This window comes from Eulemur rufifrons, chromosome 18 (genome assembly GCF_041146395.1).
Source record: "Eulemur rufifrons isolate Redbay chromosome 18, OSU_ERuf_1, whole genome shotgun sequence".
NCBI classification, from domain to species: domain Eukaryota; kingdom Metazoa; phylum Chordata; class Mammalia; order Primates; family Lemuridae; genus Eulemur; species Eulemur rufifrons.
The window spans coordinates 38,013,701-38,029,985 of record NC_091000.1 but is presented as its reverse complement, the minus strand read 5'-3'; the positions used below and the strand labels follow the sequence as shown (position 1 = coordinate 38,029,985).

General features: G+C 41.0%; 1 protein-coding gene and 1 pseudogene across 1 annotated transcript in view; one reads left to right on the top strand and one right to left on the bottom strand.

Annotated features, from left to right (window-relative positions):
- TRIM2 (tripartite motif containing 2) overlaps window positions 1–16,285 on the bottom strand; it is an 85,158-nt gene that overhangs the window by 36,813 nt on the left and 32,060 nt on the right. Inside the window, exons 2-3 of the mRNA XM_069492914.1 lie at window positions 8,446–8,630; window positions 4,827–5,064 (exon numbers count right to left, since the gene is read on the bottom strand). Coding sequence (XP_069349015.1) covers window positions 4,827–5,064; window positions 8,446–8,579 — 372 coding nt within the window. The 5' untranslated portion in view covers window positions 8,580–8,630. The remainder of the gene's footprint in view (window positions 1–4,826; window positions 5,065–8,445; window positions 8,631–16,285) is intronic.
- Window positions 12,861–12,955, top strand: LOC138399225 (U6 spliceosomal RNA; annotated as a pseudogene).

Sequence of the window (16,285 nt, the reverse complement as noted above, 5' to 3'; positions counted from 1 at the left end):
TGGCAGGACCATACGCATTTCTAACATGACAAAGGTCAGGGTCTTGCAGCCATCCCTGAAGCTTCTTGGGGACATTGACAGTTGATTCTGGTGGGGGAAGTGGGGACTTGTTAGTGGCATTCTTAATGAAGACGTCTCCTTTGCACCTCTTAATATCCTCGCCAGTAAAGCACCTACACAAGCAATAACAGGGTTTATTGATCGTTTCTGTTCCTGGGACCAGGAGGCATGAGCTCAAATGTCTGCTTTAAGTGCAAAGAACCTTTTAGCTCATTGACCATTATTCCTCTTTTTCTTTTGTATTTGGACAATGCCGCTGTGGCAGTTTAATTAGAAGACAGATAGTGTCACAGCACTTAAAGATGACAAGCATTCATCTACACATGCTAATCAGCACCAGGCAGTTAGGATGACAGCACCCTGCTTTATTGTTAATTACTCTATTTTATTAACCTTCAGAAGCTTGGGTTGTTTTCAAAGATTTACCCACGGCAACTAACTGCAGCAGTTTATCTGGAGTATTGCCTGCATTTGGCTTGAATATGCAATGAGGACCCCTGTTTCAAAGCATCAGCAGTGAACTCCTACAATCTATAATCAAACAATGGAATGATTCAAGACACATGCCGCTAATTTTCCAAGCCCTCTTGCTCCCTAATGTTGCACATTTTGATTACGTTTAATTTTTACTATAATACAAAAATTACAATTAACATTCTTATATCAAATCTTTATCCTCATCTCTAGGGATTTCCTTAGAAATATTTCTGTTAGTGGAATTACTGGATTAAAAGATGAGAAATTGCATAAAATATTAATTATATTTGCCAAATTGACATAAACTTTCTGAAGAGCAATTTACCCTTCACCCACAGCATATGAAAATGTCTCACCATACATATGTTCATTAGCACTGGTTATTATCTTCTTTAAAAACTTGTAATTAATTTCAGAAGATTTGATTATTTGTAAAGCTTAACATTTTTTCTCAAGATTGTTAGCCTTTTATATATCCCCTGTTAATTTTCTGAGTTCTTTGCTCATTTTCTTTTGTGATACTCATATTTTCCTTAATTTGTACTCTTACATAATAAGAATTTGCTGGGATGTTTTAATTAGGAATTTTACAGCTACTATCATAAATTGAGTTATTAATAGTTTTCTTTTTGTTCTATCTTCACTAGATTTTGGTATCAGCATTGTAAGTGTATCATAAATGAATTGAAGGCTTCCTATCTTTTCTTAGGATCCAGAAATTTATACGCTATGAATTATATCATATTTTGTCATACGTTATTTTCTTTTATGTATGTGTTCCACATTTCATTTTGTTTTTCTTTTCCTAACTTCTTGAGTTGCATTCTTTTTAAATAAAGGAAAATACTTAAACCTATAAAATTTCCTGGGTATAGATGTGACTTTGCCCTATACATATAATCGGTAAGGATTCCACTTCCAATATTTTGTAATAGCCCAATTTTGCTATTTTTGATTAAATAATTATATGCTTTTAGAAGACATTTCGGGTTTTTTCCATAAACATGTGTTACTAATCTAATTTTAATGCATTGTGGGGCAGGAGCTTGGTTTACGCGATGGAAAAATATAGTGATGCTTTCTTTGTGATCTGGTATAAGATTAATTTTAACTGCTCAAGTTCTCACAATCTTAATAGCTTAGCTTAACAGATTTTAGCACATGCCTTTTTATTTGTGGGAGGCAGATTCTCAAGTACTCTCTTCTCTGAAATTTATCCTCTCTTCTGCAGGCCTATGATGCTATTCTAGTTCCACCTCCTATCATCTCTCATTTGGACATATCAACAAACTCAGAATTGGTTTCCCAGCCTTTGGTCCCTGCTACTCTGTTCCTCCATAATGTCACTAAAATACCCATCTCCTGTTTACAGGGTTTTAATGCTTCCGCACTGCCTAAGGAATTGAGGTCAAATGTTTTCTTAATGATATTCATGAGCTCATCCTAATCTCTCCCCATCTACCTTTCCCAGCTTATCTCTGCAATTCTTCAGCCCGCCTGTGTCTCACCCTTACCTCCTCTGAATCCATGCTCTAGCTGGGGGTATAGTTAACACCATCCCTGCTCTCCTGTAGCCACCCTGAGCTACAAGCCATTGCCTGAATTCCTTGACTTTCTCACCTTACTTATGGAGGTAATCTTTCTGACTGTCGGTATTTCTCATTCTATGTGATAGCCCCTTCACATCCCAAATATATACCAAGGTCTACAGTAGGTCTCCTAACATTCCTATGTCTTTACTTCTCTACAAGTCATATGTCCAGAAAGCCCCATTTCAAGAAGTTTTTAAAGGGATTCTTCAAGGGGACTTTAAGGGGACTGTTGTACCTGATAGAAATGCCTTCCCAGAAATAGCAATTAGAATGTGAGCTCCAGGCAGAGCCGGCCTCAGCATTCACTAAGAGCCAGTGTGAGAAATGTTTGTGAGAAGGCACTGCTTAAAGTTCTTTTTATAAAATTTACATGGTAACTCTCCCTTCGGGTACAATGTGTAGAAAAGCTCATAGTTATTAATAGCCTGGTGTGATTTCAATTAAATAATGACAGATGTGTAATCCACTGTGTCACTGTTTTATTTTGGCTACCAGAAGGCCCAGGATCGCTATTCCTCCAGGTCTAGCTTTTATGATATGTCAACTAGCTTTGTGACTGTACCAGCCTGTTTCTCCCCCTGTAAAATGAAGGTAACTAAGACCTACTTTGCAGAGTGCGGTTTAAGGAGCCAAGTATGGTGTCTGGCAAATTTGTTGACAAATATGTATTGATTGACTTCCATATATGCGCTGATTGACTTCCATGTAGATCCTAGGGGTAAAATTAACAAGTCCCTGCCCTCCTGGAGCTCACTTTCTAGAGGAAAGACCAGAAGACCATTAAGTAAAGAAATACATGGACAATGGCAGACAGACCATGGTGAGCACCATGGAGGAAATAAACAAAGCATGTGGTGGAGGGCAGCTGGAGGTAGCTAGCTTCAGATAGCACAGTTAGACTGCTATGTGCAGGAGAAACACACACTGACGCTTCAAGGACGAGAATGAAGGCCAGGCGCGGTGGTTCATGCCTGTAATCCTAGCACTCTGGGAGGCCGAGGCGGGTGGATCATTTGAGCTCAGGAGGTCAAGACCAGCCTGAGCAAGAGCGAGACCCCATCTCTACTAAAAATAGAAAGAAATTATCTGGCCAACTAAAATACATATACAGAAAAAATTAGCCGGGCATGGTGGCACATGCCTGTAGTCCCAGCTACTCGGGAGGCTGAGGCAGTAGGATCGCTTAAGCCCAGGAGTTTGAGGTTGCTGTGAGGTAGGCTGATGCCACGGCACTTACTCTAGCCCGGGCAACAAAGCGAGACTCTGTCTCAAAAAAAAAAAAAAAAAAAAAGACGAGAATGAGCTAGCCACAGCAAGAGGGAATGGAGCACCTCAGGTAGAAGGAACAGAACATCCAGGCCCTGAGGTGGGAAACCACTTGGCAAGTTCTGAGGTCACTGAGGCTACAGCATAGTGGGCAGAGAGAATGATGTGCAATGAGGTAATAGACAGCAGTATGGCCAATAATAATTGCTTTGCTCTAATGATCGCTTGTTTGACATAGTGGTTTTATTATCCTTGGGCCTTTTATTATAAGCACTTTCAAATACTTTTGAAGCGGCCAATAGATAAAGAATAAGGTGAATAAAGTCCTTAATTAGAAATAATTTTAACAGCTAACATTTATCAAGAGCCTACTATGTGCTTTATATGACTTAAACATTTAATTCTTCCAATAATCCTATATGGTAAATACTAGTATGACTTCCTTTTTACCTATGAGGAAACGAGACACAGAGAGTTTAATAAACTTGCCAAAGCAGGGATTAAGAACACGATTTGAATCTGGGAGTCTGACTTCAAAGTCAGTGTTCTTAGACACATGACACAATGCTGCCTCTTCAGGTTACATGGCTATTGTGAATCAGTTATTTGATGGTATACACGGGCCCTTCTTGAGTTTGTAATAGTTATTGCGCTTGCTAGAAGCAAGAAAAATGTTTGGAATTCATGATCCATAATCTACTATCAGAGATTCACATAGCTTCTAATTCTATTTATTAACGAAGAATAGGGTCTAACGAAGAATAGCATGAGAAAAATTGCCCTCACAAGAAAAATAAGACCCTAGTTAACATCATAATAATTATTCTCAATTTACAGAACTTATCCCTTATTAAATCTTTATCCGTAATGTATTACATAGATGTTTATGTGGGTCAAAATATACCCAGCCTGCAAGTAGCCACTAGCTTGCCCTCCGGGGGATACCAACAACGTGTGTCAAGCAGACACAATGAAGACAGATTTCATTATTTAAATAGTTCTGGTCAGAGAAGGGGAGCCGGGCCAAGAAGTCTCAGGACTGGTAAAAATCGTTTTTATAATAATTACTCAACGACACCAATTGGACATCAGACTGAGGTGGGGGGTGGGGGAGGGGATGGGGGTATGCCTACACAATGAGTGCATTGCGCAGCGTTTGGGGAGTGGTAACACTTGAAGGTGCTGACTCGGGAAAGGGGGGGTGGGGAAAAAAATATGAAACTATTGTTTTTAACTTGCACTGTTCACTTAATAATTTATCATGAATATTTCCCATATTAAAAAAATAAAATAAAATAAATATAAAAAAAAAATAATTACTCATTTTCCAGGTGGAGTTCTCTTTCAATGTGTAATCTGTGATGTGACCAAAACCTACCCAAGGCCACAGCAGTCATGCTCCCCGGCAGCGTCTGCCACCGAGTCACTTACATTGCCATCGTGGTTTGGGCAAGACAGAGGCTTTCCAGCAGCCACAGCGGTGACCGTCTCCAGGATGGAAGACTCCTCGATGTTGCTGCCTGGAGTTCGCTGCAGCACGTCCATCAGGTTTGTGATGAAGAAGTTGTTCTGGAGCGCGGCCACCCCTTTCTCGGGCAGGATGGAGGTCTGGCGGCACACTGGGCAGGACAGGGTTAAACTGTGGGCGGGAATGTAGTTCTGCAGGCACCTGTGGCAGAGGCAGAGGCGGGAGGACAGTTTAGCATGGGGCAGCTCAGGGGACAGGACCGCCCCTTCTTGCAGGTATCATACGTGTGAGTTCTCAGCAACTACACGGGCTGCCTGGCAGAAACTCCTGTCGTAGTCTCCTTTACTAGGAAAATAACATTTCAGAAACCAAGAGGTGACCTGTACTCACACTGGCCCTGTCAACTGATCAGGCAAAGGATTATACTCAAGGAAAAAAAAATGTCATTGACTTTTGTCGTGTTTTCTAGAGCCTGGGCACATAAAGTGTGGTCCATGCACTAACAGCACAGCTCCCTGGGGAGCTCATCTGGGAGAAATGCAGACTCCTAGGCCCCATCCTGGACCTGCCGGATCAGACCGCCATGCAATTCCTACACACGTTCAAGTTTGAGAAGCCCTGGTCTACAATATCTAGTGTTGGGCTCACACATTTGTGGACTTTTGGAAGAAACATGTCAAATATTTTTGTTAGCACTGAAACTCTTTTTACTACAAATATCATGTAATATCTGATGAATACCATCATCAGACATTAAAAATACATCAAAGTGGAGATGTTTGCTTGAAACAGGGATGGGACACCCAGAGTCAGAGCCACACTGTCTCTTTTCCTTGCCTCTCTTCTCAATAGGTGTCAACTTAATTCACTTAATTAAAGGACTGTGTCACTAATAATGACTAACATATGTGCCGCTCACTAAATTCAAAGTATGTCCACTGAGCCTATAAAGTAGGTACTATTATGATTTCCTCCCTCCCTTCCTTCTTTCCTTTTGACTTACTCTGTCACCCAGGCTAGAGTGCAGTGGCATAACAGCTCACTGCAGCTTCAAACTCCTAGGTTCAAGAGATCTTCCTGCCTCAGCCTCCTTAGCAGCTGCAACTATAGGTATGCACCATCGTGCCTGGCTAATTACTTTTTATTTTTTGTAGAGATGGGGTCTTGCTATGTTGCCCAGGCTGGTCTCAAACTCCTGGTCTCAAGTGATCCACCTGCCTCGGTCCCTCTCACTACAGCACCTTTGCATATACCTGAAATTCTTTCTTTCTACTCACTCCCCTTTGTTTAGTTAATTTTTACTCACTGTTGGGGTTTCTGCTTAATCATCACTTCTGCAGAGAAGCCTTCCCTGCTGAGGGCAAATTCCCCTATTATATGGTTTCCTGTGTACTTCTGGTGTATAGCACTTGTCACTGGTTTAATTTCACATTAATCTCAGGGATTAGGGGGTTAATGACTAGCTCCTCCACTAGGCTGTAAGCTCCATGAGGCCAGTGACCATGTCAGATTTTACTCTCCTTCAAGTCCTGTTGATGGTGTTTTGGAACATGTGGGGCTAAGAGAGTGACTGTGAAATGCTCTCCGAGTAGCCAGTGTGGATGTCCAGCAGCAGCCGGACATAAGCCTCCTAGGGCTCCCTCTCCTGACAGTGGGGCAGCTGTGAAGTTTTGTCTCTACCGCAACAAAAATTTCCCATTTTAAGGAAAGTTGCCAGCACTTTCAAAAGGAAATAATTTCAATGTGCATGATGCTAGAACCATTTAACACATAGCATTCCATAGGAACTTGCTATGGTAGGATCTCCCAAATCTCCACCCCTGGCTATTGGATGGGGCACAGAGGTGGGTTGGGCTAGACCCAATGGAGAGGGTGGGGCAGACCTGTCAGAGTGAGGAAATAGGACCCAAAAAAACAGACTGACTGGGTGCTCAACACTGGGGAATGGGCAGTTCTGCCAAGCTCAGGCTGAGTGGCTCTCAGTGTTCTCTATGGACTGCTGGCCGGGCTATGCTGAGGCCTACCAGGTGTACCCAGGGACATGCAGACAATTAGTTGGTATTTGTGTTTTAGCTATACCCATTGTGGGGAAGAATCACACCCTATTTAATTATTTTGGAATATGAATTATAAAGCACTCAAGCCAAAGAATAAAATAAAAAGTATTAGTGCCCTGTTTACCACCACTAAAACAAACAAACAATCCTCCCATATTGACTAGGTGTGGTGGCTCACACTGTAATCTAAGCACTTTGGGAGGCTGAGGCAGGAGGACTGCTTGAGCCCAGGAGTTCAGGACCAGCCTGAGCAACACAACAGAACCCCAAAAATTAAAAAATTAGCCAAGTGTGGTGGTGCTCACCTGTAGTCCCAGCTACTCAGGAGGCTGAGGCAGGAGGATCGTTTGAGCCCAGAAGTTTGAGGCTACAGTGAGCTACTACTGTGCCACTACACTACAGCCTGGGCAACAGAGAAAGATGCTGTCTCTAAAAAAGCCCCCAAAACCCCATATCCATATACATGTGTATGGAGACACACACACACACACACACCCACCCCCAAAACAATAAAAAAACCACAACTACCAGTAACAAATCTGCCATCTCCCTCCATTCCATCACCACCACCAAAAATGTGGTTATTCCTTTGCAGTTGAGACCTTCCAAAGTTAATCAACTCAAAGAATGATTAATCAGATAACAAATGTATGGCAAATGTAATCAGCATAGATTTGAATCCATTTGAAACACTGATTTCCTGTTCTATAATAGCAACTGAAGCATATTAAATAATAATATAAAATATATTTAACAAAATGCTATAAAATATAATTACCACATTTGTTTTTAAGAAAGACATATAACCTTACTAGGAAAATACTTAAAAATAAGCCACAGATAAACTAAGACTAACAAACTTCTTATGCTTAATTGTTTATATGGTAAGTTAAAGAATGAGTAAAAGTGTATTTTGATAACTGATTAACAAGCCCTCCAAAAAAAAGTACCCTATCAAGAAGGATAAAGAAGTATGTTTTCATATACAGTAAATTACATAGTCAGATAATTTATTATATATGTATATATATAGTTTTTTTCTTTACCTAAAACATCAAAGTGTTCAAGTGTAACATTAATACGTATCTAAAGTATCTCTGGAAAGGAAGCTCTGGCCTTTGAACTAACCTCTCATATATGCAGATGTTTTACTTGATTTGTTATATGGAGGAAATGATAGATTTTTAATTGGCCCTCACCAAAGATCCTCTCTAGGGGACTGCTGTTGGCAAAAATTGTTTCACAAAGAACAAAGGGAAAAATTTTTAATTTTTTTTCATCTTATAATACTTATTTAATGCTCCATCTCCTGTGGAAATGAATCAGTAGTTACTGGATTGCTTTCTTCCACTTGTAATGGTGTGAAATAAAGTAAATTATTGGCAACTCCTGATTCTGTTTTTGGATGTCTATCAGAAGCACAAGAGATTTGCTGTCTCCCAAAAGGTAACTGCAGACTTCTGGGAAAGAATCCAATGGGAGGCTGTAGGAGATCAGCCCTTCTCCAAGCACAAAGGAGGCTTACCTCTCGCAGAAAGTGTGCAGACAGGGGAGAACCTTGGGATTCTTGTACCGTTCCAGGCATATACTGCAAATCAGAAACTGCTTGTCAATCTGACGCACCACAGGACTTGGGATGTTGGTGCCTTCACTGGCCATCCTAGACCACTGACATGGGGGGCCGGCTGTCTTTGACCCTGCACGCTGCTGCTGTCAGACAGAAAACCAAAACGGAAAAATATATAATAATCTGTAAGTGCAAGTCATTCATTGACTCTTTCACTATAGGCATCGTGTTATAAATACAGGTATAAGTCAATGTTAGTGACCTCAAAATGACCATAGCCAACCTTTATTGCTGTAGAAGGACTACACTGAGCTCCCTGTTGTTTGTTTTGTAAATCAATAAAGTAATTAAGCTGGGCACAGTGGCTCATCCCTGTAATCCCAGCACTTTGGGAGCCTGAGGTGGGAGGATTGCATGAGGCCAGGAGCTTGAGACCAGTCTGGGCAACATAGTGAGACCCTGTCTCTACAAGAAAATAATTACATGTTCACCATGCAAGCAAAACAAATTAGAAGAGGGTGTGTTGTACAAGGGGATATGCTTGCTGGGTTCAAAGCAGTGGTGACTGAACGGATAAATATTTATATAGCTCTGTCTGTATATGCCTTCAGCCATGACTATATTTGAATACGTATTAGCCTTTTATATTCTTATTAAAATCGAATGTTTTCCTAACTATGGTACTTGAAGAGATCAGAATATGTCACCCCAAACTATGTCACTTTGGCATAAGGATTATTTTGATCTGAAGGCTATTAAGAAACAGCAGACACAAGAGGAGCTCTCTGCCCTGCCCCATCTGCCTAAAATCAGGGCATATATTTCTCTCTTATACAGAAAATTTCCATTTCTAAATGTGTCTCTCTCTCCCATATCAGGAAGAGAAGACTCTTAAACCCTGGAGACTGTACAGAGATGTCCCTGCCTAACAAACCTTCCTAAACAAACCTGATCTACCATACATTTCCTAGTCACCATTCCACAATTTACTGTCCTAGGAGTTCAAACCCCCTTTCCTTTGTCTTGTCAGTTCTCCACAATTTATGGCCCTTTGTTAAAATAGTATATAAACCCCCAGGTCTAACTGCCTCTTTGGGTTTTCACTTCTTTTCTGTGAAGCTCTTGTTCATGTAAAATTAAAAATATAAACATCAATAAAATTTGTATGCCTTTTTCTCCTGTTAATCTATCTTTTGTTAGTTTAATTCACAGGCCCTAGGCACATAATCTAAGAGGGTAGGAGAAAAGTTTTTCCTTCCCTACATACTATTAATATGCAGGAGGGTGATAATTAGAATTTTTAATTAAAAACTTTGTACGTGGTTCAGAGCATTTTCTTCAGAACTAAACCAAAAGCATCTGCCATGGAGTAGGGACAAAGGCTGAAGGTAGTCCCTACAATTTTAAAGAAATGTCCATTGGTATTTGTGTATGGGCATTTGAAGGACCTAGTGAAGTGAATTAATTCGGAAGTTTCAAAATGTTAGGGATCACTGAAACCACCCTTTATAAATTAATAGAGGGTTGCAAGGCGAGAACTGTGGTAAGGGCCTAAAACTCTGCAAAGGCACAGGTATAGCTAAAAATAATAATAACCAGCCACTGTCCCCTTGTTTACTCTCCTACAACTGCCACTCAGGAGTCACATAGCTGATGATGATAAAGACTCTTAACTTTCCCCATAGATAACATCACCCTTGTGAAACCTAAGGCAATAGTTTTTGAGATATCCTCCAGGCCCTGCATTCTAGTGGAATGGATGACCCACCCAGACCAACGGCCCCTACTGAGGAACTGACTCAACTGGTATTGCGACCCCCACCCAAGAACCGACTCCCACCCAAGAACTGATTCAGCAAAAAAGACAATTTCTACACCCCTATGGTTCCCCCCTGAACCAAGCCAACTAATTAGCAGACCCAATTGCCTAGTCTTTTGCCCACCAAACTGCCTTAAAAGAACGCCTTTTCCCAAATTTTTGCAGTAATGGATTTGAGAAATTTCCTCCCCCTTCCTTGCATGTCGCCTTCTATATTAAACCCTTTCTCTGCTGTCTCAGTGCATTGGCTTCCTCTTGAGCAATGGGCAATGAATCTGGTTGGGCGGTAACATCACGACAAAAATGGAGAATTAGAAGAAGGCGACAGAGAAGAAAACAGAGAGTCCATGAGGGCACAAAAGAGGGAAAAGTTACAACATAAAACACAGCTTAAAGAATGTCTAGCTTCTACACCAAAGGGGTAAACCAAGGTTGGGCTAAAATTTACTTCCTAATTTTCTAATATTTTGTAAGGTATCCACAGCCCTCCAATTCCCAATGGAAGAAATGGAGAAAAAAAGAAAGAAAGAGAAAGAAAGGAAGAAAGGAAGGAAGGAAGCAAGGGAGGGAGGGAGGGAGGGAGGAAAGGACAGGAAAGGAAACGAAAAGAAAGGAAAAAGAAAAGAAAAGAAAAGAAGTTAATCTTCAATATGACCCTAAGCAGGAGGTGATATTATTATTCTCATCCTATGGATTAAACGAAAATAAAAATAAACAAAAAACCCACAGGCTCAGTCAAGAAGTTTGTCAGAATGCAAACTAAGTATATGTCTCTAAAACCCACTGCCTTTTCATTTCCTAACCCACCACATTGCCCTTGACCTTGTGTTTTAAGAAGGCTGTACTACAGAAGCTTGGTTTATATATGACACTTTAACTTGGCCTGATGCCTGAGTTCAAAGCTAGGAAATACTCTGCATTTATAGAATCAGCAATTCTACATTTTCTAAAGAAAACAGTCATTTCCAAATATAAACAATAGTTCTTCTTCCCTACCAAGTAACCAAAATTTTGAAAAATATATCAACTTTTATTAAGAAAATTCTGTTTATCCATATTTGAGTATAGTTACATACATGACACACCCATTGTCCAACTCTATATCTTCTAGATAAGTTCATTAATAAACAGATAGAAACGTATGAAGCACCTGCTATACAAGAGTGTCATGTTCAGCCAGAACTCACTGCATAAACAGTGTAGGTGTGACGTATCTAATTAGCCAGCATCATCTGCTAGACTTTCCATAGTGTCTTTCTAAAGAACTGGAGAATGATATTCATTGATTGGATTAAATGTAGCTCATCTCTCAGGAGCTCAAAATGTTGGCACGCTGTCTGTTTTTTAACCACATCCCTATGACATCAGAATAGGAGAGGAATGGATTTGTCTGTCTAAAAGATAAGGAAACCAAAGCTGAGGGTTTAAATGAGTAACCCAAGGTCATCCAGTAAGATCAGAGAATCAGACAGCTCAGATTTCAAGTTTTCTGCCTTATCGGGTAAATCGATGATACAAGTTTAACACTTTAGTAGGAGGGGTGTGTGTGTGTGTGTGTGTGTGTGTGTGAGAGAGAGAGAGAGAGAGAGAAAGACTTATAAAAACAACAGAGTGCTGACAGCCCTTTTCGATCCTAGCGCCCCAGTCTCCTCTGGGATTCGCAGTGAGACGTGGGTGCTGGTGGGGAGGACGGGTGGGAACAGATGTGGATGTGTGCGGCTGTGCTCCGCTGCCCCCTCACCAGGACGCCCCCAGATGGGGTGGAGGGGGGGGTCCATGTCCTCATCCCTCGTCCCAGCCTCAGCGGCAGGTCGCACTATCTCCCAGCAGAGACATTTCTGGGTTCAGGCGGGAAAGGAACGAAGTTTTCGTTTCTGGACTGGAATGGATACTCCTGGGACCGAGGACAGGGAGTCTGCATGTCCCTTCTGGTCACCTAAGTCCTCGGTTTTCACCCCAAGGAGTCACGGAGAAAATGACCCTAGTCTGCTTTCTGTGCTTCCCACTTGTCCCCATTTGTTTCCTTTCTGGTGAGGGCTTTTTTCCGGGTTCCTAGGGACCCCGAGTTGTAAAATTCGGGCAACCTTAGAGGATACCAAGTTCCACAGGCCATTTTTTTTTTTTAATTCGATGGGCTTGTTAAGCCTCATAAGCGTCCACAGATCGTCTGTTCACCCTCAGACCACCACCATTATTGTGGTGGTGAAAGAGTATCTGAAGCCTATTGAATAAAGGAAGGGATTTGGATGCTATAGGAAAAGATTATATACACTTCACCATTTTCCTTTCAGTTTCTAGAGTCTATGGGGCTTTTTAAATGAGTAGTTTTGGACATTGTGGGCTTCAGTTGTGGAAGTAACTTCACTTGACTTGGAGGGGTGAGTAGTGAAGGGAGTTTGTCCATGACACAGTGGAAAGTGTGTTGGGCCATTGGAGATCGGTTATGGACGCTCTCTCCACCGCTGATTAGCAGGATGTGCTTCGAAGAAATGCATAGACCCACCGAGTCTCAAATTTGTCCTAAATAAAATAGTTTATTAAAAAAAAAAAAAGAGTGCTTACTCTGGCAACACTAACATTTGAATGATACAGAAATGATTGCCCCTGAGCAAGGATGACATGCAAATTTGTGAAGCATTCCGTATTTAAAAAAAAAGATATTACACTTTTCAACTAAAGTCAGTTAAAAATAATTGTATTTTGAATAGCTTTGGAAAATTTTCACAGTACACTTTGAAGTAATCAAAGTCATGCTAGGTATTGAAAACAGAGAGAAAACATACTGAATTTTTTTTAACCTTATAATTCTTTATTTTGGGCAAGGAAAAAATACTTGTTTTGATCAAATGATATATGTTGACCAAATATGACTTCTTTCTTTCTTTCTTTCTTTTTGGAGACAGAGTCACTGGCTAGAGTGCAGTGGTGTAATCATAGCTCATTGCAACCTCTAACTCCTGGGCTCAAGCGATCCTCCTGCCTCAGCCTCCCAAGTAGCTGGAGCTATAGGCAAATAACTGGGACTATAGGCGCACCACCATTTCCAGCTACTTTTTCTATTTTTAGCGGAGACTGGGTCTTGCTCTTGCTCAGACTGGTCTCGAACTCCTGAGCTCAAGTGATCCTTCCACCTCGGCCTCCCAGAGTTCTAGGATTATAGGATTACAGGCATGAGCCACCGCACCTAGCCCAAATGTAATTTCTTGAGCCAACATTTTTATGTTCTAAAGCTGAAAATAAAAACACTTCATTCTAACTTTATGATAATTATTGTAGTGGGTGACAGCAAGTCTTTGTTAGTATCATTAATTTACATGGTGAATTAATTTACATGGTGAATTAGTTAAGTTTACTCATTAACACTAATTTAAAATCATGGCAGTATTACAGATCTGTCACAAGTGACCTGTTGAAGGCATATGGATTTTTAGAACTCCCAGAATCCACACAAAAAGTTTCCAACTCCCGAAGACACCCAAATCTGCCAGGATTGTTATACTTCCCTAAATATACCTGGATACTCACACTAGGAAAATAATTTGACTACTCCTAAAGGGACAATGTGTTTAGAAGAACCGAGGCACAGAATGTGCTAATAAGCACTGCAGGAAGTCTGAATCGGTCTGAATATGCCATGAGGAATACACACCAAATATACAACAGCCTTAATCAAAGTGGTTGGGCACTACCAGTTTTTGGTCCCTTCAGTCAGAAAAGTAATACATACTTATCTGGTTTCTTGTCTGGTCTCCTTTCTCCATCTCAATTTTTAAAGTCAGAGACCCTTCTTACCCACATAACCATCAGAAGTCAGTACACTACAATAAAGGAGATCAGAATGCAGAACTGCTCCTCTGCCGGACAGCAGCAAAACACATTTCTGGGGGATGCTCAAGAAAACATACCAGGGTGGACTTTGTCTCTTCAGGAGCCTGAATGCATTTGGGTGCAGGAACTACCCCAGACACATTGTCAAAAAGTCAGGAGAAAGGAAATGATAATGAAGGCATGAAGAGCCATTTTTAAATGATACAAAGAGTCAACATTAGTTTGATACTGACCTTAGCCAACCACAAGATGGGAGACTAGCTGATGTTCCTTGTCAATGGGAAATAAACAGCAAGACCCCTCACAAAGGCGCTCACTCCTCTTTCTCCAGCCCTTTGCTCAGTGTCAGCTGCTCAATCTGATCATTCTGCTTAAAATTGCATTTTGTCCCCAATTCCCTGGGACTGCTATACCCTGTCCTTGCTAGGTTTTCCTCCATAGCACTGGTCACCTTCTGTATGGACTCCATGTTTGTCCCTCCCCCATTCGTATGTTGAAGCCCTAACCCCCCAATGTGATGGCATTAGGAGGTGGGGCCTTTGGGAGGTGATTGGTCTCGCGATGGGACTAGTGCTCTTGCAGGAAGTGACAAGAGATTGCTCTCTCACTCCCTCTGTGCCCCGCCATGTGGGCCATCCGTCTGTAAACCAGGAAGAGAGCCTTCACCAGAACCCCACCATGCTGGCACCCTGATCTCAGACTTCCCAGCCTTCAGAATTGTGAAACAATAGATTCATTTTGTTTAAGCCACCCACTCTATGGCATTTTTGTTATAACAGCTTGAACTAAGCCTCCTGTCATACTATGCAATTTATTAATATTTATTTTGCATATAGTCTCCCCCCTTCTAGAATGTAAGGCTCTTGAAGGCAGGGATTTTTGTCCAACTGCTCACTGCAGTAGTCACAGCATCTAAAACTGTGCCTGGTACATCATAGACACTCATTATTTTTTGAATGAATTGAACTAGCAAAGTATAACATGGAAATGGACTCAGGCACTTGCTGATTCCATGATAAGGAGCACGGTTGCTGCTGGTCACGTGAATGCTTGCACTTGACCTCAGACATCACCTCCCCCCCCATGTGATAGTCTAATGCTCAGCAACATAAGCCACCATTCAGAGGGTAAATATTAGTGACATATTTTAACACACTCACAAATGCAGGAAAAGGAATTGGGAAGTATTGAGGACATATATGCATGGAAATAAAAAGCCTAAGAAGGTTGGCACGTACATTCCTTATTAATGGGGGCTTGCCAACTAAACAAAGCTTGTTGTGGGAAAAACAATGCAACAATCACATAACCAAATCCTTGAGCATAGAAAAATCGTGCCCTAGCATTTCTTTCCTCACATCATCTCTGGTGTTTTTCCTGGCTCACTTTCTGAAATCTCCTACAATTTGGTGGAAATTACCATTAAATGGAAAAGAACTTGATAAGAGGACATAAAATGAGAGAAAAATGCCTGCGTCTGAAATTCTAAGATTTAGACCATATTTCCCACCCCAAATTATACCATTTAGATCAGAAAACTATCCAGACTCATTACTGCTGACAACGGAGTGAGAAAGACCAGGAAGGGAGGATGATGGCAGAGAAAAGCCAAAGTGAAACCACTCTTGTTGAAAGGGGGAGAGAGTTGGCAAAACCTTGTCTGGCTGCTCTAGGGAACAAGGTTGAGGAACAAGGCCAAGATTCCTCTGAAAAATAAAATGTTAACATGTTGACTGGTGGGTAAGAAGCAGCACTTTTGATTATGCATCATCCTAAAGGTACCCCATTCCATTTCTATAGTCTAATTTTATGGCATTCCTGGGTTACCGCTTGGTGCCACTTTAGTGGAATTTATTTGTTCATATGCTTACATTTGTTACTATTCTTGTGCAGACATGCGAAAATCAGTTTCCCAAGCAGTTGAAAATCTTCTGATACATTTATATAAAGGAAATCCTGAACCATTAGGATTATCTATTATAATTCACCATATGCTACCCTTTATCTGCCAGGACATGTGGCTCCTAGAGCTCAAGGCAGAAGTTAAAACATGATTAAAGAAATAAGGCATTTTTCATTTTTGAAAATGATGAGCCTATTCTCATTACCTGCAATTGAATGTGCATTGTTACTGAGGACAATTAGAAGAAA